Source organism: Aspergillus saccharolyticus (assembly GCF_003184585.1).
Source record: "Aspergillus saccharolyticus JOP 1030-1 unplaced genomic scaffold BP01scaffold_3, whole genome shotgun sequence".
Lineage (NCBI taxonomy): Eukaryota > Fungi > Ascomycota > Eurotiomycetes > Eurotiales > Aspergillaceae > Aspergillus > Aspergillus saccharolyticus.
Window position 1 is genome coordinate 400235 of NW_020290613.1, and position 23180 is coordinate 423414.

Genomic DNA, 23180 nt, shown 5'->3' on the forward strand with positions numbered 1-23180 from the left:
CCTTCCTCCTTTACTAGTTCAATTCAGATCTATTACAGAACTACTTCTTTCAAATCCCTCTTCCCCCCACCCCAGCCGAATTAGCTCGGGTCCTCAGGTAGCTCTCCGACAGGAACTCATGAGAGTGGTTTTCGTCAATAGCCTTTGGAATAGCCGTGTCTTGAGAGTACGGTCGACCCCGTAGCCACCCACTCCTCCTTCTGATTCTCGTAATATATGCTGTCGAAAGATGGCCTTTTTGATGTGGCTCAGAGATGGCTTATGGGAACGAGTTCCTGCCTCCCTCGATGGTTGCTGATTCAAGGGAAGCCAACTGACATGGTCACGTGGGATGATAATGATAATCTTGCTTGAATCACTGGCGCGGATGATCGCTACGCCGACATAGGTATACATGTCTATTCTTTCACCCCTTAATTCGGGCTCCGGGGTGGAGGTTTATTGCGTGTCTTAAATGGTGTATCGGATTGTAGTACATGGCTCGTTATCTGGCGCCGCTGTCTTGTGGGAGAAGTCAAAGCTCATATAGCAATATAATCTTGATGGGGAAAATAGTCCTTGACGGAGGACATGCGGGCTAAAGGGTCACATGATGATCCGGTAAACGGACGAGAAGTACCTAGTAGGCAACTATCCCGAGCATCGTTCCCAGAATTGAATGGTAAAGGGAAGATGATGTATATTGAGGATTTTTTTTTCGTTTGGAGAGATATTCTCCAATACGTACAAAGGATACATACAAATATATGTTGATGGTATGGATGGGTGCGGCGCATGCTAATGCAGATAGTTGAGGGTATCTTAAAGAGGTGGGTGGATTTTGGGAGTCGCATCTTTTGGTTTCATGGCCTGAGGGGAAACCCAAAAGAACCAGGGGGGAATGAAGACGCAGACGCAGAGGCTGGGTTAGTCTTGATGTCCTGTATACATGGCGGCGGAGGCTACGTTTGGTGGTTTGATGTGAAGGGGAAAGGGGAAGGAAAGTAGGGAAACGGCGGGAGGTGGGGGGACGTCGTGAGGTTTCCAATCCCGGTCCGTCTGGACCGAGGGGCGGCGTCCCTGGTTATATGGAAGAGAACCGCGCTTGCGCACACATGTCGGGTGGGCAATGAGCAGTTTCGTAGTCTTCTGGAAGCTTGAAGATAATGATCCACTGATCCATCAATCATGCGCCCCATTGGTGCCGTCGGGAGACTCGGCTGTAGGGAGCGGGAACCCATCACCTTGGCCGGTGGCCGCAGCTTTGGAGAAGCCCTCGCGGGCGAGCATGGTGTTGAGGACGGCACAGTTGTAGGCCGCTTCGCCTGGGGGGACGACCAAGAAAATATACGTGTTGTCCGTGAACCGGCCAAGGAAGACGTTGAATTGCGGGGTCTTGGTATGCATGACGACAAACCCTGCGGAGGCGGGAGTGGTGTGTGTGTTGCGGGCAGCACAGTGCTTGAAGGCTTTCATAATATTGGAGAGACGCTCGTGGCGGTCGTAGATCGGATTCAGGTCGCCGATTTCGGACGAGACGGAAGTGACAGTCAGGAAGGTGGAGCGCTCGAAAAGGATGACCTCCTCGGCATCTACTCGTTTGGCGAATGCATGGAGGAATCGCTCGATCACCGTCAGATTGGGAATGAGTTTATGGACAATGCCCGCCCAGGCTTTGTAAAGGGACTGATCCCAAATGCTGCTGCCGAAGGTGTCGATGGCGAAGTGTTCTGACCGACTGCGGATCAGAGCGGAGCGTTCCTCGTAAATCCGTTGACGGTGCTCGGCTTGAATGAGATCGAGTTTGTGAACTAAGCAGAAAACATGGGCATTGGGGCTGTATTCCTTCAAAGCATTGATGATGGCGTTATAGGTGTCGAGGTCCCGCTCCACTTCGCGAGACTCGATATCGAAAACGTAGATGAGGACTGCCACATCGGAAAAGATGTTGCCTCGTTGTGAGGCAAGGTACGTCTCCATAAATGCATCTTGTCTAGGGTAAGAGGATTTGGTCAATTGATGGATAAGCATAGTGTAAGGTCTGGGGATATTGACCTACCCTCCGCAGTCCCAGAGGTTCAACGTCAGGTTCCCCATGAACTTGACATGACTATGTTCTACATCAATGGTGGCGCCCAGGCGCCGAACATCCTTGGCAACGTAATTGCTAAAGATGATGGAGCGCATAGAAGATTTCCCTGAGCCACTCTTGCCCATGAGGAGAACCTTTCTCTTCTTCTTGCGGAGATCCATATTGAGGGAGGGGGGACTGCTATCCCGTGAAGCGTACCCCGCACTTGAAGATGGATAGTAGTTCAACAAGAAAGATGGAGAGATTGGGGGAAGAGTCAATGGTAGAATAGTTGATATGTATCCATCGAAAAGTGGATCATCAAGGGTAAAGCAAGGGAAGAGGGAGGGATGGTAGATTAGCTCCAGTAATGGCTGGAGATGGAGGAGTTACAAGACCAGCCTCCGGCTCCTCAGCGTCATCGCCGTTTGGATCAACGATGTTCCGATTAGCTGTCACGTGCATTCGTAACGCTCGGGGTCTTCAAGACACGTGGGGCTATTGAAGGAGTGGACTAAATCTATTTCTACACAATCATGATTTCTCTGGGACTTTATCCTTCGTTCTAATTCCCCTGTGGTGTTTTGTAGTAGAATAAAATGTACAGATCACTATTCATGTGTGCACGAAAAGTAAAGTATCAACCCCTCCCCCCCCCGCCCCGCCCCACCATGGAGACAAATGTGCAGCAGAAGCCAATTAGGTATAATATCCAAGGTGTCACAGTCCAGGATCAACCCGAATGAAGTTCATAGAGACAGGAGCAAAAAACATGTAGAAGGCGAAGGAATATCCGGTCATCAAAAAGTCATAAGCACATCCACCAGCCGGTTAGTGAGGAAACGCAAACTGGCGGAGTCAGGTATCCAAAATATCAACGAGGTATGCGATCATTAGAAAACAGTGCCGTCCGAGCGTATCATGATGGGAGGCTCCTTAGTATTGGGCCTAGACACTTCGGCGATTTCGCGACCACCCTAGCACGTATATTAGCATGCTGCTTTGTGATCGAATGAGATTACGCGGAGCTTACCTTCCATGAGCCTGCTTCCAGCATCTGTGCTAGTGTCAACTGGTCTTCCCCTACCAGTCCCAGCTGACCGTTCACTTCCGACAGCAACTCGTCCAGAAAGCCAACGGTGACAGCCCGCCACTCCACAACCACGTCGTCATCCGCCGAAAATAGCGGAACAACCTCGACATTTGGCTGTCCCTTGATTTGCGCATTCTCTTTGTATGCGGTAATCCCGCGCTCCAGATCTTTCTCTTTTAGACTCAACAGTCCCATGTCAATCAGGAGACCTCCGTTGCGGTACTCAGGGAGACCCGTCAACAGCTCGCTACCCGCAAAGTGAATCTTCATCAATTTTGACATCGGGACCATGATAGAGTAGCAAAGCCACTGAGTCAACTTGTGGAAGGGGACGATGTTCTCCCAGGGCTGCGCGGGAGGTGATCTGGGCAGGTCAGAGCAGGGCCATGCGTCCCCAATGGACAAGCCGTCAATTTGCGTTCTCGATGGCGGCCAAATCGGAGTAAGTCCATCCATAAGTACACTCCACAGGGTAGTGATGGGGACAATTGGGACAGACGAGGCGAGTGTGGATGGGTGGGACAGAAGGTAATCTGGACATCGTAGGTTAGCTAGTGTCAACAGAGAAAGAGCCGGTCGGTCTTCGCTTACCAAGCAAGTTTCCAGGTCGCGCGTCGACACCAAAGAAATCCTGGTTGTTCAAAGCTTCCGAAAGTCGGATCAACAATCCAGCGCGACCTTCGATCCCTGCCAGAGGATTTTGCTCGGAGTGCTGCAATCCCTTAGCAAGCACCTCCACTGTAATCTTCTTCAGACCAGCTCCATCCACCTGGCACGGTTCCGTGGGATCACTGCTGAACAGGCCACTCTTGAACATTTCCAAAGTAGCTACTGCTAAGCCTTCACTGCGTGAGAAGAACTTGCCGGACTCTTTAGACTTGTAGGACCATTTGTTTCCTGCGCCCGCATCCAACAGGACTGAGACGACGAACAGATCGATAAGTCGACGGGTTCGTTCTTGTGCGTCGATAGTACTAGGCCAGGATTGGAGCAATTGGTTGACGCGCGGTCGTCCACCTACGTCGAAGTGCTGCCAGCGACCATGAGGAGGGATTGAGTCGTAATCGGGAGCATAGTCTCTCTAGGAAGGAACAAGCTTGGTCAGGCCCAGAATCGAGCAACGCGATTGAGTCACAAGGTGTATCGAGTCCTCTTACCTTGATGATAGACACAATGTAAGATGCAGTGGCTACGAATTTGCTCATATCCACATCAAAGTGGTTGAGACGGTTTCTCTTTGCTTTGTTGAGAACATACTGGCATCTTTCACGGACGGCGTGGATGCTCCGCAGATAAGCGGCGGGATCCAGGGCTGGATCGGGCGGTTTCGCAATCGGCATCTCTGGTATGGAGGCAGGCAGTCCGCTTCCCTTGTAGCCTGGAGATCTCAACGATGCACTCGAGGTCCGCGCACTGTTAGCAGAGGCGAATGATTCTTGCTCATCCTTTTCACTCTGAATCGAGTTCTTAGAGTCTTTGCGCTTGAAGAGACCCATGATGGGCGAAGAGGGAGGTAAAGTGGGGTAGTAGGCGAAAAGCAACAAGGTACAAGACGAAGAGCGTCCACAGCACTGAAAGAACCAAGTTTCCTGTGAAGAAGTCGAGAATGGAAGAACCAAGGAGGAAGAGGACGATAGAGTTCAGAGGCTAGACTGAATGCCTGGTAGCAGCAGCAAGTGCCGAACACAAAATTGGGCCCTCAGAAGAGAAAAGAATCATAAACAGAATGGAGGTCTGCAGTGGTTACTCATTCCCTGTGGGTGAGGAAGAAGAGAAAAGGAGAGGAGAAGGAGAGAGAGCGAAAGAGAGAGAGAGAGAGAGAGACTGGTTGACGAGAGAAGGAAGGACAGGCAGGCCCTTAGTTTAACATAGGAGTTTACTTTAGGGATCTGGCTAGCTGTCTAGATTTTGCTTTTCTTCTTCTGATCTGAATTTGAATTTTTATTTTTGGGGAGGGGATATGAATTAATATTACATGAAATTACCATGTTTTTTGGTCATCGTCTGTGCCTACAAGGAATTTTTCAGATTTATTTTTTTCCTATTTTTGCTCGTTCACTTGAATCAAGGTTAGCAATATGGAGGGTGATACCAACTGCTAAATAATAAGGAGGGGAAGCAATAATAACAACAAGAACAACAGCAACCACAGTGTAATACAGAGCGGGGGCAGTCGAGGAGGGGGGAGGAGTCCAGTTTAGAGAGTATTAGGAAAGGTTAGGAACTTTAGCAGGGCAACTAAACAGTCCCGATTGGCACAAAAGGGCCTGGGTAAATGAGCCACGGCCCTTGTACGGCGCCGAACCAGTAAACTAGTCGAGTCTCGGAGTCGGGAGGTGGAGAGCTTGGGAGGGGGAGCATGTTTAAACCGGCTGCATGGCGGATTTTCAATCTCTGATATGGACAGATGGGTTTGGATTTTCTCTAGTCAGGGGGGGCCATACAGTGCATACACCAACTGCTGACCCAAGTCTTTACAACTGATCCTGACAGGAAGACAACAGCCGGCAGTCTACAGAGCTGAATAGTGATAGGTTCGATCTCTGCTTCAGTCAATTTGATCAGTCAGCCTTAATTACCTAGGTACCTAAGTACATAGTACTTCCTTTCGCTTCCTTCGAATACATTCTTCTGGCCCCGCAAACCAAAAATCGGTCGGTACCTCATAGAGCTGAGCAACTGAGGGGTCGTCCTCTGAATTCACTGACCTAGGTTATATGGTGCGGTTGATGACCATCGAGGCAATATACCCGAATCACTGATGAGGTCAGACTGTCAGTGAGTCCATTCTTAGTTCAGGGCCTAGACATATATGAAGTAGATTGTAAGTACATGTGCATGGGTGCGCAGCATGTGTTCATACGTGTGTGCCCTAAATCTCCTCCGATGCATGGCAGCTGCATCCATCTCAGTCCCGCATACAGCTGCAATACCGGATGTGGTCGTATCTTACGGTACTGGCCGCTGTTGGTACCATACCATACTCCACCAAATACCTTCTCCTTGCTAGAACCTTGAAAGCCACCAGCTACGTTATCATTTCAGAAGTACTACGGAGTCCCTCAAGGCAGCTACCGAGTGATAACTGGACAATCATGAATTTTCTAGAACTTATCTCCTTAGCGAGTGCCTATACTACTAATCAACAAAAGGGGATTGCAGGTCGAAAATACCACCTTCAGCCCTCTCTTCCATCCCCTCCCCGTGCTACGGCCGACAGGAGTACAGGACCCAGATCGATGGAACCAATGAAAAATAGGTTTCACTAGCGAGGATCAGAGAGAAAATGTGGCAGTCTAAGAGGAGCAGGGTGAGCACGGACAGACTCGCGCACAAGGCTGCACCGGGTCTTGAGTCTTGTCTCCTGCGCTGCCGCCCTTTTTCCCCCTCGCCCCCGTAGTTAATGCGGATCTAACGATTTGCCGGCAGCTATTTTCTTTCCACTCACTGCCCATTGAAGGACCTCGCTTAAATTCCACCCAGGGTTATCTTGTCTATCTTAACTCGATTAGGACTTACTACAATTGCAATTTCACCCAAGAGGTAAAAGAGTATTCCCCACGGCCTCAAGCTTAGCGGGCGAGACAAAATGGGCAAAAAAGACATGAAGGGGTTTGTTGTTGATGATAACTAACTTGGGAGGAGTGTTAAGGAGGCTGTGTTTGTTGACACTACTATTCCGTACGGTATACACTACGAGGACTCCCGGTGGATCTTCAACCCATGCCCAATTATGACCCAAAGATACCACAAGCCTACTTGAATGCCAGCTTCGAATCACCTTACGTTACTTACTGATTGTCCGAAGCTAAATCGGCCTGCGAAAGCTACCTCCCTAATGGTATCCGCGCGGATAACAGCCGAGCCCACCTTTCTTTCTGTTTTCTACCCTATCGGTTGGTTTCCCCTTCCCCTAGAGACAAACACAAACGACAACCACCGAGTACCATAAAAGGGCGATTCCCATCCGGGACGGAAAAAAATGATCCGCTGGCTGAAGTAGACTATTGAATTAGTACTAAGTACTAGGGTACTTCGGAAACCCATTTTGATAACCCATGAGACAATCGCAACAATTGCCCGCTGCTGCATTTCCGTCTCATAAGAGATTGACACACTACTCCAGCTTCGCCGGCGCTAGATGCCCCTAGCGATGTCGACCAAGCTTTAGATCCACCGCCAGTGGCAAATCAGTCCCAGTCACCCCCCCAGTCGGTGGCTGGAGGCGGCATCAAGCGTCTCGTTGTCAACAGAATAAAGGCGTATATTGACTCTGGTCCTTACCACTGCGGCTGCGTGCAAGCTGAACGATTGAGACATTCCCACAAGTTGACATCTCTAGCATCCGCCATCCGCACATTTGACACTACTTAGCCAAGCCTCGATCCCCGGATACGGAACAGACTGGGTCCGACCGTTAGGCCATGCAGATGATGATCTGCTCATGTGATTCCTGAGATTTCGACAATCAAGATTTTTCACCTCTCTACGCAGGATTCTTCGCCGCCGGGACCTCGGTAGCTGTAGTTGGTAATCGCGAGTCAGTGATTTAGGCCATTATAGGGGTTATCGCAAATAGTTTACGGTGCGGGGCGCCGTTCCACATTATCTCGATGATCATGGGGAAGAACCATATAACCCTCGAGTAATATCTCAAGCATTGACTACCTTACTCAGTATGTTACTGACTAGCCAAGGATCTAAGGCCCCTGCTTTCGTTTGGCCTTTGCGCCTACTGAGATCATTACATCATCTGAGCCGTCTTTGGTGCCCTCCTCAATCTGGCTATGAGCCGTCTTGCTTATCACAATAGTGGCAGAGTGAGGCCTGAGTCTAGTTCAGTACTAGCCTCTTTACTAGATCGACAACTCTATTTTGCATAGCGGTCACGAATGCGCGCTCCGAACGAGGACGATGCGCCGATGCGCGCGGCTATAGCTTGGAGTGAACCTTAATGACTCACCCTTCGGCCGTAACATCTCAATATCGTTTGCGACCTCGACAGCGGGCTATGTTGTGAACTTGTGACAATGACGACCAGTAGTCGCGTCAACCTGTGGTTTTGGCTGGTGCGCTGGTGTGCAATTTGCCCGTGGGCTCTGCGCCATAGTACGTGGGTCGTCGCGTAATGGAACCATGGATTGCATGAAGTCCAAGCGTCGCCAGAAGTTCGGAACGGGGATCTGCCTGGGGCAACACTGCGTACAGTGAGTAGCACCGCTCCTTGACCGTGCTCGTGTCTGCGGAACACTTATCCACAAGCAGTGGATACCCACTGGGTGTCATTGCCCGTGTGAGGCTGGCCCGCTGCAGAGGACCCGGATGAGCCCTCCTGCAGTGGACACCAGCTATTGTGCCAACTTTCTGTTATGAGACAAGTACTGTGTCCTTGGCCGTGGGTGCAGAGTCCTCGCACCGCACTTGAAGCACGGCCTGACTCACAAGCGACCGAACATAACGGAGTATGAAGCTGAAGGTGTGGGGAGGTACTCCTGCCGGCTTGTAGCTGAAGCTATTGTGACAAGATATACAATGATCTCTTATATACTGGAATGGGTACTGCTTCCCCATAGATCACTGTGCATCGTGATAGGTTACTTGCCTGATGAATGGCGCTTGATATGGCGATCATCGCCACAGCCATGTTTGATTATGTGGTTACCTTTGTCATCTCTCAACGCTCAAGCCACCGACGCGAGCTCGAGCTCCAAGGTGTCAACACAGTGCTGCATGAACCGAGGGTCATCCCCGCATGGGTCTTTGTTGGCGCGAGGTTTAAGTAGTCTGATGTTCAATAGATGCCTAGGACTTTCCTGCCTTTTGACCCTCCTGCAATGGATGCAATAACATGTATAGCCTATAGACACATGAAACCAGCGACTTTCTTCATGCCTCGGCTATTAGGGCAGTCAAGAGCAGTGAGTGAGGCCTACTGTGTTCTATTTCAATCCCGCTCGAGGGCCCCAGTGCACAGGATTCATGCTCAGAACGTCTACAAGCGTCCCATTCTTGTCTATAACGGGTATCATGCTGACTGCTTTACAGTTTCGTATTAAACCAGAACGTTACGACAACGAAAGGATCGCTGGTGCTAAACACAGTCGGGTAAGTTCAGTAGCCGACAAACTTTGCTCTTAAACTATCATCATGTATCTCTACGTCTAGCGATACCACCCCTATTGCACTGCAATTCCAGTTGTCTTGTGCGGCCATAAGTACCTTCTCGCTTGTCGTTCCGATTCCCTCATCGGGAGATGCAATCAATACCAGTATGCTAGCGGACCCACCGCAGAGGATTCTCAGGCTCCCAACTCAAGGCAAATGCGTCGGACCGCACACACTCACAACTTTGTGGCTGGCGGGCTATACTGATTGCGCCCTGGGCTGGTACCCAACCTCTTTACCTTGACTAAAGAAAAAGACATCGTACGATACATGGAGAGAACCTTAGACTAATGCATCTTAGCCGGAAGGCTCCGTTCAGATACACATGCACTTGGCCTATTCGAGCAAAGCACTGTCTCCTTCTGTTATTAAGCATGTACATGCTGTATAATCCCCTCTCTCTTTCCCACCAAGCGCCGGCGTGCCGCTAACGCGGAGGGACACGGTCCTGGCCGTTCTGCTGGGTCTGCCGAATTACATGCTTAAGGTTTATCCGATTGATACCGGAATACGGGTACTATAGGATGGTACCGTATTTACCAGCTGTGCGAAGGGATTCTTTGCTCATTCTGGTGTCTTGGGATGCACCAGCCACACTGCCCCTCCGGAAATCCAGTGATTGTGTAGCGGGTAGCCTGGCCATAGCCAGCTTTCTGAAAAATGCGACCAGATATCTCGCTCGATCTGGCCAGGTTCCAATTGTTATCATTTTCTTTTTTTCTTACACTTCTCCAGCACAGGAAATGAGTCTGGTCCGTGCCACTCTTGAATCAAAGCTGAATGTATGAGAATGAGCCAAGTAACAAAGAAACCCAAAAAAAAGCATCGACAGCGCTGGGATTCGAACCCAGGCACCCGAGGGTATGAGATTGCTAGGCCAATGCGGATAGCACTGACATTCAAGTCTCACGCGTTAACCACTCCGCCACACTGCCATAACTTGGTAAAAGTGGAGCCCGAATAGGTACCATACCTAACAGCTCAACCGCAAAGGCTTCTTTTTCAAGAGTCTCAATGTTTACCTACTGCAGCAAGGACTGACAAAATGCGTGTCTAAATTTATTCGTGGCATTGTCCCTTAGCTCAATGCGCCTGCAGTCCATTCTAGCAGCTAGGTATTTCGTCTCCACGGTACTCCGTACAAGGAGCTATCACAAAATTAAGGAGATTGATTCGCCGCCACACAATCCACTCCGGGAATGATTGCCGCCGTCAGCGAGACTCCGTGCCGGTAATTGTGCGCGTGCCTCATCTAAGAGACTCCTGTTAATCGCGTTGATGAAACAGATAATGTACTCCGTATACTGTGTATGAGCACGGCTGAAATCATTATTTGACATCTTTTAGCCGGTATTGTGGGAAACCCTACAGTTCCCCTATTAAACTATCTCTCAAACTGTCAATAGTGAAAGATACTTTTTCTCATCACAACAGTAGCTAAAGGAAAGCCCAATTTCCATTGAGAGCTGTAAGGACATGTCACCTATTGTATACCCTAGGAAGTCACTCAACCAGGACTGACTACATCTTGCACGCGTGATTCAGAGCCACGGGAAAGCGGACGTCGCCAACCTCCGTGGGTCCCCCGGCTAGAGAGCAGCCACCGACGGAGCAACCTGGAAGGCCCTGTTCAATGTGTCTCAAAATCACTTACCAAAGTACGAGGCCTCTCGCCTAGAAATTCCTTCAACTCAGGTAGATGATCCTGATGGAGTCACAGCGAGCCACCCGGACCCATTCAACTGGGCCTGCTCTGTCCAATCCTGGCCTGGGAGCCTGGAGTATAAGACAGTATCGGAAGAGCTACTAGGGTTATGCTGCTAATCTGGGCTGGAGTTTCCACTTCTCCAGAACAAATTGCCGCAATATTTGGTCGGAGTCGGACCCGATTGCAAACCTACGGACCGTGTCATTCTCCCATTCTGGATGTCAGGACGTCTTTCTCCACAGTGAAACCACTGTTGATTTCCCTCCTCATGCCGTGACAGATTGCTCCCTGCCGCTTCGAAAGCTCGGAGCCAGGATGGTTACTCTCCCCGGGTCTGTCAGTGGGCACCAATGAGGCGAAGTAACAGTTCAGAAAGAAATGAGAAGTTTCCCTGTCTCTCTTTCTTTCTCTCCTTTGCTAGATCATGAAATGATCGAGTGAGACCCTAGTTCGGACCAACTCTTGGGTAGTAGGAAGGTGTATGTCTTTGACTGCTTTTTAGAATACAGTGTATTTCTACAGAACCCAGTGTGCGTCATAGCACCTTTGCCACTAGGAAAGACATCCTTGGATTCAGCTGAGGGTTCTGAGACAGCAGCCAGCCCGTGCAAGCCTCACCTCTACTAGCCTTCAACACTGACGTTTGGTGTCGTTGAAAACGCAGTTAGTAAGCGGCCACAGAAAGTCGAAAATTGTCACGTGGATTTCGGCACAGCCACGCATTGTCAGCCACGTCAGCCTCGGTGACGATCGCGGCGGCCCTCCCATGTCCGTCCAGGGGAAGCTGGCAACAGCCGCGCACAAGGACATCGTTCTAACCTGCCTGACTCTAAATTTACGCACAGAATCCTACAGTCGCCTGGCGAACCCACTGTGGCCTTCATAGCGTCTCAAATTCACCTCCCCGTGTCATTGCCGGCTCGGTCAGCTCAATTCCGCCCGCCCCCCCCCCCGCATGGTATACTACGTTGGATGGTGGGTTCACTCTCAGCTGCAACTTACTTTTTCGATCCTGACTTCAAGCGGTCAGGCAGTAGCTCAGTGAATTCTCATCCTCGTCATAATGGATGATCTAAGTGGCTTGAATTGGACGTCAAGCACGTCTAGCAATGATGCTCGCAAGCCACCCCCAATGAGCTCGGCTTCTCTCTTCCAGAATGTCCGTCGCAATGAACTATCTGGCCGATCTACGCCGCTATCTGCCTCCTCCGGCCCCTCCAATCCTCCTTCGAAATCGGCAACACCGGATAATAAAGACAGCTTTGCAAACCTTGTCTCCTTCAATCCAGCTTCAGCGAACAAGAATCTCTCACTTCTCGAACAACAGAAACAGCTGGAAGCGGAAAGGGCCCGAAAGGAGGCGGAGAAAAGATCCCGGTTTGAAACTCAATATGGAGGACAGAACAATCAGTTCTGGGACAGCCTCGAGCATGGTGGAACGAATAAGAACCCCGCGCCTATCGCTGCTGCCAGCCAGTCGAGCGCAGCCTCTGCCGATGGTGATGATGATATACTTGCCGCCTTCAATGCATCCGCGCCAGTAGATGCATCGACACACTTTCCGGTACCTAGTTCAAGCCCAGCACTGCGAGTCGGAGCTGGCTTGACTCAGAACACGTACAATGGAGCAAGTGCACCGCTGAATGGGGACAGTATGGCGTTTCCGGAAGACGACGACGACCCATTCGGTCTCAATCAGTTAAAGTCAAAGCCTGCGCAATCCCCGCAGCAACCCCAACCCGCCGTTGACGATGATGACTTTCTCGGCTTGTTGGGCAAGCCAGTGTCCGAGATCACTCGGCCGGAGCCTCCTGCCAAACCACCTACACCCATGAAGACGGAGAATCGTGACTTATCCCCAAGACCTACCAGCGGCATTGACCATGCGATTGCAGAGCTTGTTGATATGGGATTCCCCGCAGACAAGGCCAGCCAGGCTCTGCGTATGACGTCATCTGGTACAGATGTCCAGGCGGCCGTCGGCTTGCTTCTCACTCAGGCGCATGAGGAATCTCGTCAGAAGTCCCGGAACAGGTCAGCTGGGGGCGACCGGTTGTCCGCTCATCCTGAGAGAGGTCGAGACCGCAATGAGGGTTCTAGCCGCGACGTGCCCTCGTGGGCGCAACAAAACCCAACTCGTAGCAACAACCGCTCGCCTATGTCCGCGGAAAAGGACCCATCGCAGCTTGCAGCTGCATTTGGAAACAATATCTTGAAAACGGCTAACTCTCTGTGGAAGACTGGCAACAAGAAGCTACAGCAGGTGGTACAGGAGTTCAATGTCGATCATGATCCCAGTCAGCCTCGGTGGATGAGGGATGTATCTGCTCATGCTCATGGAGAAACCACTAGTAATCATTCTCGAGTTGATCGTCCGCGAGATGATCGTTCGCGAGCCCCGACGCAGCCTGAGGCTCGCTCCGAGAAGATGACCGATGAAGCGTTGTTGCTTGAGTCAGGTGGACCAGTTCGCTCGTCCCGCAATCCTGCGCGGTCGAACGATGGGCCCGCGCCTCGTACTGCCAGCAACACTGTCAGGCGACAGCAGTCTCCCCCGAGGGAACGGCCAATGCAGCAGCCAGCTTTTATGCGACAGGCCCCAAATGCTGAGATGAGGGATCCTAGATCGCGGTTGACAAAGTCCGCTGTAGAAGAGCAATCGGCACAAGCTTACGTTAGTCCTGCGAGAAGGAAACGCCCTGTCGCCCATTCCCCTGCTCCAGAACCCAAAGTCGACCTGTTCGACTCCTCTGCTCCCGCCCCAACACCAAAGCCGAAACCGTCACCCTCCCCCGCTCAACTCTCCAGATCTTCCACACCATCTAGGACCCTACCTACCCGACCCAAGGCTCCGCCAAGATCGATACCTCCTGTGTCCCCGCAAGCCCTTTCCACCACCCATCGTCAACGTGAGATTGCAGCGGAAGCTTACAAGCGGGGCGACTATGGCGCTGCTCATGAAGCCTTCTCCGCAGCTCTAACACCATTACCGGACAAACATCCCATTACTATTCTTATCCGCAGCAATCGCGCCATGACGGCTCTGAAAGTCGGTGAGCCCAAGGTGGCGATTGGAGACGCGGACACTATGCTGGAGTTGATTGGGCCTTTGAAGGGCGAAGGTGAGAGCATCGACCTTTGTAATGGTGAAGCTGCCAAGCCGATGAAGGATTTCTTCGGTAAGGCGTTGATGCGCAAGGCCGAGGCGCTGGAGCAGCTAGAAAGATGGGCAGAGGCAGCACAGACTTGGAAGCTCGCAGTCGAAAGTGGATATGGTGGCAGCACTAGTATCCAAGGACGCAATCGCTGCGAAAAGGCAGCCGGTATCAGCAAGCCTGCAGCCAGGCCCGCAGCACCTGCACGACGCCCGCCTGCACCTGCACCAAAGAAGGCATCCGCTCTGGATGACTTGCAGGGTTCGTCTGGCGCCTCCTCAGAAGCTGTCACTCGCTTGCGAGAGGCCAATCAGGCCGCGGAGCGCGCGGATGAGGAAAAGTTCGCCTTATCAGAGAGCGTTGATGCGAGATTGGCAGCATGGAAGGGCGGAAAGCAAGACAATCTTCGGGCATTACTGGGCAGTCTTGACAGTGTGCTCTGGCCCGAAGCCGGCTGGAAGAAGGTCAACATGTCCGAACTCATCTTGCCCAACAAGGTTAAGATCCAGTACATGAAGGGCATTGCCAAAGTGCATCCAGACAAGGTATGTTGCATTTCCTGCATGTACTTATAATAATCCAGGGTACTAATCCTTGTTCTTGAAGATTCCTACAAATGCCACCACTGAGCAGCGGATGATCGCCGGTGCGGTCTTCGGTGCGCTCAATGATGCCTGGGACAAGTTCAAGAAAGAGAATAACCTGTAGCCTGACCCTTGTTTCTGAGCGAGCCTTTGGTTTCCGTCGAGCAACTCCAGTTACCCCCTATTTTCACCGTTTCCATCTGCTCTTGTTTTTCTAGCCTCGGATCCTTTTCAACCTCGCTGGGGCAAGCCACCTTCTCGTGCTTTCACACAGATCGTATCTCAATGCTTTTTTCCCTGATGCTGATGACGTGCAAGAACGAGGCCATGAAATCCACATTAGCCATTTATTTTGTACATAGATAGACTAGATCGGCTTTCGCGTATGCTGCGCGTCACATTTTCGATGCAAGATGCATTCCATCCAGACCTGGTCTGGTCAATCCCACCGAAGCCGAGCAGATACTTTACTCTGACATATCGAAGCCCGGCTTAGATACTGCTATCTAACTCCATTGCACTCCCGGACCTTCTACAGGCGAGAAGATAATTACACATACGAAACAGAAAGATGCAAAACTAATGCTTAGTGTGATGTACAAGTTCGGTACAACTAAGCTTCTTCCCTGATTTTACCCGATTCCTCTCCTGCATCCTCGTGCTTCTGCTGCTGCTGCTGCTGCTGCTGCTCCTCAGCCTCCTCGCGCTGCAATTGCTCGCGCTTGAGTTGCTTTCTGCCCTTCGGCTTCTCGGTCTGCATAGGCTGGTCAACCCGATGCGGGGGCCATTTCTCGCGGCATTTCTGCTCGTCTTCCTCGGTCCACTCGCGCGGCAGAACAGCAAAGACTAAATATGAAGTGTGCGTCTTCAGATTGTCTTCTGTGCGGTGAACGAGGCGGCCCTGTGCGTACAGTGGAACACTAGAGGTCTGAGACGATGGATCCGCGAGTGCCGCCGTTGTTGGTGCCGGAGTCTCGCTCTCCGAGACGACAGGCTTCTGTTCCTCCTTGCCGAGGACAGCATCCAACGACGCAGGCAGAGGGGTGCTATCCTCCTCGTCCTGCTGCTGCTGCTGCAACTCGCGGTATTTCCTCGAGTGCTCCTCGACGTGGCGCATCTTGGAGACGGCCTCGTCGACCGACTTGGGGAACACGACCGCACCACGCACCTTCTCGTACTCCAACCCGACCTTCTCCCGCTTCACGTCGATCCGGTGGTTGTTGACCTCCACCATGGAGATGTCCAGCCACGACAGTTGCCGCAGCACGCTGACCGTCCGCTGCACCTGCTCCAGGCAGGGCGAGAACGTACACAGGTACACGGGCGATGTGGGGTCCAGCGGCGACTCGGCTCCGGAGGCCGGGTGGCGCACCAGATGCTTCAACGCAAGCCAGGGGGCAGGCAGATCCAGAAACACCGCGTTGGCTTTCGGTGAGGTCCCCGTCTGCGGGTCCCCAACCAGAAATCCATCCTGGTACACATCCCGATGCGTAACGTGCACTAACCCCTCCAGCCCGTGTTCCCGCAGCTCTTGCCGGACCTTGCCCACGCGTTGTTCGTGAAATTCGAAGCTGGACACCTGGCCGAGTCTTCTCTTCTTTGGTAGTGTGGCGGCCGTGGCATCGGCGCCCTCGTCTGTCGTCAACGTCGTCGTCGTCGTCGTGGGGTATCCGTTGAAGACCGCTCGCACGGCTGCATGGGTGAACGAGCCGCTACCGGCGCCGGCTTCGATGATCGAGCTCCCCGGTCGTGCACGCAGTCGGTGCAGGATGTAGCTGTAGTCCGGGGTATAGACGACCTGGGTGCGATGCGGCAGGGACATGGTCCACAGTTCCGGGGTCGGGTAAACGAGGTGGAGGAATCCGCTGGCGGCGGCGACAGCGGCCTGCGGGGAGGATTGACTGCCACTCCCCGCTTCAGCAGCCGGGGTGGTTGCGGCGGAAGAATCGAGCTCGTCCGCTTTGCGCTTGAGCTGCCGGTTCTTCTTCTGCGGGCCCCGGCCGCGGCGCGAGCCCGTGTCGACTTTTGAGGCAATAATCTGCGAGCCCCATTGTTGACCGGTGAGGGTGGTGTGAGGGAAGGATCCGAAGCGGGTGGTCGTCACTTTCCCTTCCTTGTAGCCGGCGTTGTCGTCGTCGTGCAGCTGGAGGACCGTCGGGATGGCTTGGTCGCGGCGGAGGTGGAGGAGAGCAAGCTGGTTGAGCTGCGAGTGGGTGCCCGGGGTGAGAAATGGGGATCCCATCTTGTCGGAATTTGTGGGGAGAGCGGTGATCCTGGATCGCAAACTTGATGAGGACTTCTCGCGCAGCTTTTCTTTCCTGTAACTTTTGCGATTGCGGCGTCACTTGGCAGAATATCCTCCGCTCTAGCCTGGATTGGGCGTAAGGTCAGGGCTTAGGGCTCGCCGATATTAAAGGCGGTGAGGAGCTGCAGCTGAGATCGCGTTGATTGGTTTTTGGTCACTTGGCTGTCTCTACGGAGTACAACACCGAACAACTGGTTTCCAATGTCATTGAACGTAGAGCATATTGCTCCATCTCAAGAACTCCAGAAATGCACATCTCCGTGCATGAGCAAAGCTCTCAATTGATATTCTGCTACAGGGCCAATTACTTCCACAAGACATTGCGGAGGAATGTGCTCTGCTGTCGGAGTCTTACTACATCATCTGATACGCTCGCGCATCACATGCTCATTCTGAAATGTTCCAGATGATGGATACAACCAGCCACTGCGGTACCATGCGCTTTCAGAATTAGAAGATTGGGTTAATCCTTACTACTTAAGATACTACTACTCAATCCAGATCTGGTCATATTTCCAGACTATCGCCCTTTGTCTGGGCTTTGTCGCATCTTCTTATTACTGATCAATAACCTCGGGGCGTTGAACCTCGGCAACTTCTGCTTTCCCCACAATGGGGGGGGGGGGTTCTCCGGACGTCTTAACGCCGCCTTCCCCAGACTATTCCCCAGCCAACAGACACTGCTAATCCTGGACTTTCCCTGCATAAGTTAATTTCTGGCTAGAGTTTGACTTTCCGCTTTGTCGCTCGATCTATACCCATCGCAACATTTTTCCACAAATACTCGGACGACCAGCCGGTGCCGTCGATCAGCCGTCAACATGCCTTTCAACACCCTTCTCACGAGGAAGCTTGGCATCACAGGTACGTTGAAGGAGTACAGTGTCTCTGGCTCTAATGTACTGACAATCCCCCAAGTCCCTGTTGTCCAGGGAGGAATGCAATGGGTAGGCTACGCTGAGCTCGCCGCGGCGGTCAGCAATGCCGGCGGATTGGGAATTGTATGTATCCACCATGTCCCAAAAAATCCCACCCATCAAAGAAACAGGACTAACAAAAGGAAACCGTCCAGCTCACCGCGCTCACACAACCCACCCCAGAAGACCTCCGCAAAGAGATCCGCAAATGTCGCTCCATGACCAAGAACCCCTTCGGCGTCAACCTGACGCTACTCCCCGCCCTCGTGCCCCCGGACTACGCGGCCTACGCTAGAGTGATCATCGATGAAGGGATCAAGATCGTCGAGACGGCAGGTAACAATCCGGGCCCCGTGATTCAGCAGCTCAAGCAAGCCAACATCATCGTCCTGCACAAGTGCACGACGATCCGCCACGCCAAATCCGCCATCAAGCTGGGCGTTGATTTCTTGTCGATTGACGGATTCGAGTGTGCGGGCCATGTCGGCGAGAACGATATCACCAATTTCATCTTGCTCAGCCGCGCGCGGCAGGAGCTCAAGGTGCCGTTCATTGCGTCCGGGGGTTTCGCTGATGGCCAGGGGCTGGCGGCGGCGCTGGCGCTCGGAGCTGAAGGCATCAACATGGGCACCCGGTTCATGTGTACCGTCGAGGCGCCCATTCACCGCAACGTGAAGGAGGCGATTGTCAAGGCGGACGAGACGGACACGGCGCTGGTGATGCGCCGCTGGAAGAACACCACCCGCTTGTACGGGAACAAGGTGTCCAAGGAGGCTCTCAAGGTGGAGCGTGAAAGCAAGACCGGGGAATTTGCCGAAATCGCCCCCTTCGTGAGTGGCAAACGAGGTCGTGAGGTTTTCCTCACCGGTGACGTTGACTTTGGGGTATGTGTTTCTTCCTTTACCTACTGGACCTTTTCTTTTGTTTCTTCTAGGGAGTGGTTCTTTGCTGACGATGTTTTCCATAGGTGTGGACTGCCGGCCAGGTCATTGGGATGATTCATGATATCCCCACATGCGCCGAGCTTCTCCAGCGGATCGAGAAGGAAGCCGTGCAGGCACTGGACCGGGTGAGGTCGTTGCACACAGCGCCAGCACAGAGCAAATTGTAGAAGACTCGCGGTCGATGCTGACTGGTCGGATCCGACCAGAGGAGGTAGGTATTGGTACGGGGTGCACGCGGGATAAGCATAGTAATACAGTTTCACATGCAAGGAATAGACAGCATCCTCTAATCTCAGCTCTGTACGGAGTACTCCGTACTTGCCGCCGTAGTGTTCCCCGTCAGATGCCCACACGTACTGTACAATATCCTCACATACGCACCACCCTTGCAGAATGATGCGCTCGTTCAAGGGATAGCGGGAAGGGAGAACACAAAGGCAACCTCAAAACTCTTCTTCACCCTGGCGCCCCTACCCTCGTTGTTTAGTACAGTAGTAGCACGATGAAGCACAACACCTTTCCCTCCTTCTTCCTCGACATCGTGTATATACCCCGCGCTGACCTCCTTGCGTGTCTCTCCCCGCTCCATATTCCAGGAGAATTGCGATCGCCAGCATGCGCCCCATCGTCTTACTATGGAGTTGAGACCACCAACGCAGCAGAGTAAGACCTTCGAAGGCTACCTCGAGGTGTGCTGTCCTCCCTATGAGGCAACAAGGGCTTTCTAAAGCGATTGCCCTAATCGAGCTCCCACCCACATCAGATAGGAGGACTATCTCCTCGTCGACTTCATGGGCCTGACTTGTCTCCTTGCAGTGATGCAGCCCTGCGGGTCTAGACTAAGCGTCCTTGTATACTGGTCTTTCTCCGGTCTGGTCTGGTCGGGTCTGCTCGTCAACTGAGAAAGAAAACATGCACTAGCGATTGCCCGCCTCATCCTAGACGCATAGATCGACCGCAATCTCAACCCGCCGACTGTACAGGCCAGTCTCTCCCTCCTCACCCCCGCATGTACGGATATCACAATATGAGTTAGTAGCATCGACATCAGCATCAGCAGGAAGTAATGAGGGAGAGGGGATGTAAACCTAGACAATGTCAGTACCTCGACCATCACAATGCCCTCCTCCCCCCACTACTACTACTCTAAGCATAATGCAAGACAATCATTAGACATCCCGCGCACCCCCCAGCATCCATTAATCAAAAACAAACTCAATAAATCGTTCCCTTGGCCCAACGCTACCGCTGAACCTCCCAAAGAGGCCGTCGAATTTGAAACTCATTCTATCTGTCCGAAAAGAGAGAAAAAAAGAAGACAACATCCCCTTGTCTATCTCCCCGACAACGAAGAAGGAGAAATCAAAGAAATCCGCCATTGGAACAAGCACGTTAGTCAACAGGAAGAACCGACAGTTCAGAAGAGTATTTCTACAGCAACGAGCCTCCCTCCCCCCGCCCCCAAGATGACAAGAACCGCCAGCGTGAACTCGGACCTCATGTGTCAACCTCGGAACAACATGGGGGTTCTATCCACACTCCTCCTGCCTTGTATGCAGGTGCGCAAGTTGCGGCGGGCGAAACGACAGCGCGATCATCATTCCTCGTGGTCATGTGCGGGGATTGCTGAGTTGGAGGAGAAGGGGGTCGTTCATGGACACCATCACCCTCGCCAGAACATCGTGGAGAAAGAGGCGGCCGAGTTGTCGGCTGTATCTGCGGACGAGAGAGCCCAAGGTGGAGTGGAAGGGGCGACAACGACCGGGTTGTCCCATTCAAAGTCTATTCGCCTCGTGAGCTGTGCGGACTCGGAGTGCTCGACGCTGGGCCCGGAGGATGGGCCGATTCTGGAGCAGGCGGTTGACGAAGGGGAGGAGAGAGATAATTTTCTCAATGGAACGAGGAGGAACAGCAGCAGCAGCAAACCCGGTGATCATATGTTGTCGGACGAGGAGACGGATGTTGAACAGTCGAGTCCGCAGCCAGTGCAAAAGGTCATCGCCATGGAGGTGGTGCCTTCTCGGCCGCCGTCGAGGGCTGGAGGAGGAGGAGGAGATGATGAAGCAGTGGCGATGGCAAAGGCAAAGGCTCAGAGTAAAGACGATCTGGATCTTGAGCTCGCGAGTCGTCGGATCCCCAGGAACCCCGACAGGAAGCCCCGGCCGGCAAGTATGCAGGTTCAATCCACGGGGGGGGCTCTGAAACTTCCCGAGATCAAGAGCCGGATGATTGAGGATATTCCGGAAGATGTTGAAGGGGAGGAAAGGAGGACCGATGGAGGCGTTAAGATCCGTCCTCTGAGACAGGCGATCGCATCGAAGAAAGCAGCACCAGCGTTAACGCCTGCAGAGACGGTAAAAGAGGAGGGCGAGGATGACAAGCAGGACGATAAACGGTCCTCCACATGGCGCCTCAGCCAACGCAAGTCGATGATCGAGCTATTTAATCTGTTGCAGTCCACCGCGGCAGCCGTGGCCAGAATGCCCCTCGTGCCCAGGTCGTCGGCCTTTCGCGCATCCACCATTGCAGTCGATGAGTCGCCCTCATCGGTCTACTCCACAACCACCAACACCATCATCACTGCATCTCCAGCAGGACCTCGACCTCTCCGTCCACCCACGACCCCAACGAAAACCACCAAACTCCCCTCACCCCCTCCGCCCACTCCGCCCCCGAAATCGCCAAAGCAGCTCCTCCAACAGCGACCCCTGCCCCGGACTCCGCAGCGGAAGCACAAACCCACCAGCATCCACCACGATTATCCCGGACAACAGGAGGACTCAATCACAACTCCAACCAGCCCACACCCAAGTCCTACCAAGAAACAGCGTCGAATGGGCACCGTCCTCTTCCCTCTGGCCTCCCTCCGCCCCAGCGGGGGCAACGCAGCCACCAGCCCTCATCATCACTCTCCCCATCCTTCTCAACAACATAACGCACAGACTCTTTTTTGCTAGCCACGGAGTTTGGGGTTCCGGCACAGGGGTTATCTTTTGTTGGTGTCTATGGTCCATCTCGGGGGGGTTGGTGGCTTCTCTCTTGAAAGCTCTCTTCTGCTCTTAGCCAAACCATGGACCCTTTTCCTTTCTGTCTATCATGTAAACCACCCCCTGGTTTTACTGTTCTTGGGTGTATCTTTTCGTGTCATGGAGTTGAAGATCTGCCTTGTTGTATCTGCAGGTGGATTTGCCTTCCATCTCTATTTGGGCTTGGGCTCGGGTTTATGATCGGACTCTTGTTTTGGGGCTTTCTCTTTCTTTTGTTTCTTGGGGATATCAGGTGTTGGGAGTCAGTTTGCGAAGGGTTCTGAGGGAGTACGACCACCATCCAGCGTAGTCTGGGTGTCATCGTGCATGTCTGGACGGATCTGGATGTCAGGCCGCTAAAGACAAAAGGTCGGTAGGGCTATTACATAATTACTAAGGTAGTCTCTTCGTATACATAGATCAATCATCATGGCAAAGATAGCATATGAAGGAAGGTCAGAGTCAGAGACTTACCATGCCACAGATAATATTGTGATCTAGCATAACTATCATTACCTTGACACATTCCGAGATTCTAGCCCCCTTTGCTTCTTGTAGATGATGTTCAGGTGCAACACAGGGCGGTCAAGTCAATAGAATCTGCAAAATATGGTTGGCTGGGGAGTGTGAGATCTCGCCCAGAGAAGGAACGCCGTGGGCGTTTGCGTGGGCGTGGAATGACTCTAACGCCGTACGAAATAAGATCGTTCAGGCTCGTAATGCTGGACTCGATCTGAACTCAACGGGTGACAATGGCGGTAGGCTAAGAAAGAGAAGGGGTTCCTGGGAGAGTCTGAAGTAGAAGAACGGAGTCATTCCGGCGTATCTGTGTTTTGCTTGGTTTGTTCAAGTGAAAGGAAGGCCGACCCATACGCAGTGTTATTCACCGGGAATCGGGAAGTTGTTGGCTGATAACCCTTTCAAGGTCACAGGCATCCGGGAGATAGTATATATGAATCACTCAGTTGGCAACGGCTGAGGAGAATGAGAAGTTACCCGCAGGCTCCGTGATGAATGGGATATAGAGAATGGCAGCATCAAGTGGGGTGCAGGGATGGAGCCAGGCTTATTGAGGGGGTGTAGTAGAATTAGAACAACATTTATTAATAGTTTATACCCAAGGAGCGACTGATGTCAAGGCTAGAAGGAAAATACGAAAAGTCTCACGGAAGAAGTGCTACGCGGAGGCTAGATCACGAGAATACAAGTCGAGCAAAGCAAGTCTAATGCATT

At 52.4% G+C, this 23180-nt stretch overlaps 7 protein-coding genes and 1 non-coding gene across 8 annotated transcripts; 4 read left to right on the forward strand and 4 right to left on the reverse strand.

The window, feature by feature from the left end:
* Window positions 1–1161: 1161 nt before the first annotated feature.
* On the reverse strand, window positions 1162–2232 carry BP01DRAFT_379229 (Rag GTPase GTR1; the record flags this gene model as incomplete). Its single annotated transcript, XM_025577133.1, has 2 exons — window positions 1162–1972; window positions 2039–2232. The coding sequence occupies 2 exons, from the start codon at window positions 2230–2232 to the stop codon at window positions 1162–1164; spliced, it is 1005 nt and encodes a 334-aa protein (XP_025434819.1).
* A 480-nt stretch (window positions 2233–2712) lies between these two features.
* Window positions 2713–5041, reverse strand: BP01DRAFT_332883 (URC4/urg3 family protein). Its single transcript, XM_025573112.1, has 4 exons — window positions 4301–5041; window positions 3735–4224; window positions 3084–3676; window positions 2713–3027 (listed from the first exon to the last, which is right to left on the reverse strand). Exons 1-4 carry the CDS (start codon window positions 4637–4639, stop codon window positions 2944–2946), a joined length of 1506 nt encoding a protein of 501 aa, XP_025434820.1. The 5' UTR covers window positions 4640–5041; the 3' UTR covers window positions 2713–2943.
* Window positions 5042–8764: 3723 nt separating this feature from the next.
* On the forward strand, window positions 8765–9515 carry BP01DRAFT_420581 (uncharacterized protein; the record flags this gene model as incomplete). The annotated part of the gene is made up of 4 exons (XM_025579472.1): window positions 8765–8916; window positions 9007–9061; window positions 9189–9248; window positions 9309–9515. 4 exons carry the CDS (start codon window positions 8765–8767, stop codon window positions 9513–9515), a joined length of 474 nt encoding a protein of 157 aa, XP_025434821.1.
* A 619-nt stretch (window positions 9516–10134) lies between these two features.
* Window positions 10135–10243, reverse strand: BP01DRAFT_t46. Its single transcript has one exon. It is a non-coding gene; the product is annotated as a tRNA-Ser (tRNA).
* Window positions 10244–12053: 1810 nt separating this feature from the next.
* BP01DRAFT_353141 (UBA/TS-N domain protein) lies at window positions 12054–15224 on the forward strand. Its single transcript, XM_025574101.1, has 2 exons — window positions 12054–14716; window positions 14778–15224. Exons 1-2 carry the CDS (start codon window positions 12080–12082, stop codon window positions 14877–14879), a joined length of 2739 nt encoding a protein of 912 aa, XP_025434822.1. The 5' UTR covers window positions 12054–12079; the 3' UTR covers window positions 14880–15224.
* trm61 (tRNA 1-methyladenosine methyltransferase subunit GCD14) lies at window positions 15135–17052 on the reverse strand. Its single transcript, XM_025574102.1, has one exon. It carries the CDS (start codon window positions 16995–16997, stop codon window positions 15369–15371), a length of 1629 nt encoding a protein of 542 aa, XP_025434823.1. The 5' UTR covers window positions 16998–17052; the 3' UTR covers window positions 15135–15368.
* Window positions 17053–17596: 544 nt separating this feature from the next.
* BP01DRAFT_353143 (NAD(P)H-dependent flavin oxidoreductase) lies at window positions 17597–19202 on the forward strand. Its single transcript, XM_025574103.1, has 4 exons — window positions 17597–17924; window positions 17979–18061; window positions 18133–18861; window positions 18945–19202. Exons 1-4 carry the CDS (start codon window positions 17882–17884, stop codon window positions 19086–19088), a joined length of 999 nt encoding a protein of 332 aa, XP_025434824.1. The 5' UTR covers window positions 17597–17881; the 3' UTR covers window positions 19089–19202.
* Window positions 19203–20387: 1185 nt separating this feature from the next.
* BP01DRAFT_379234 (uncharacterized protein) lies at window positions 20388–21878 on the forward strand (the record flags this gene model as incomplete). Its single annotated transcript, XM_025577134.1, has 1 exon — window positions 20388–21878. One exon carries the CDS (start codon window positions 20388–20390, stop codon window positions 21876–21878), a length of 1491 nt encoding a protein of 496 aa, XP_025434825.1.
* Window positions 21879–23180: the final 1302 nt, after the last annotated feature.

Excerpts from the sequence above, each read along its gene's own strand:
- BP01DRAFT_332883 (XM_025573112.1), bottom strand. The coding sequence starts at position 4,639 with ATGGGTCTCTTCAAGCGCAAAGACTCTAAGAACTCGATTCAGAGTGAA. Across the intron at positions 4,225-4,300 it reads ACATTGTGTCTATCATCAAG|AGAGACTATGCTCCCGATTA; the intron begins GTAAGAGGACTC and ends GTTCCTTCCTAG. Across the intron at positions 3,677-3,734 it reads GCGACCTGGAAACTTGCTTG|ATTACCTTCTGTCCCACCCA; the intron begins GTAAGCGAAGAC and ends TACGATGTCCAG.
- BP01DRAFT_353143 (XM_025574103.1), top strand. The coding sequence starts at position 17,882 with ATGCCTTTCAACACCCTTCTCACGAGGAAGCTTGGCATCACAG. Across the intron at positions 18,062-18,132 it reads ATGCCGGCGGATTGGGAATT|CTCACCGCGCTCACACAACC; the intron begins GTATGTATCCAC and ends GAAACCGTCCAG. Across the intron at positions 18,862-18,944 it reads CCGGTGACGTTGACTTTGGG|GTGTGGACTGCCGGCCAGGT; the intron begins GTATGTGTTTCT and ends TGTTTTCCATAG.
- trm61 (XM_025574102.1), bottom strand. The coding sequence starts at position 16,997 with ATGGGATCCCCATTTCTCACCCCGGGCACCCACTCGCAGCTCAACCAG.
- BP01DRAFT_353141 (XM_025574101.1), top strand. The coding sequence starts at position 12,080 with ATGGATGATCTAAGTGGCTTGAATTGGACGTCAAGCACGTCTAGCAAT. Across the intron at positions 14,717-14,777 it reads CCAAAGTGCATCCAGACAAG|ATTCCTACAAATGCCACCAC; the intron begins GTATGTTGCATT and ends TTGTTCTTGAAG.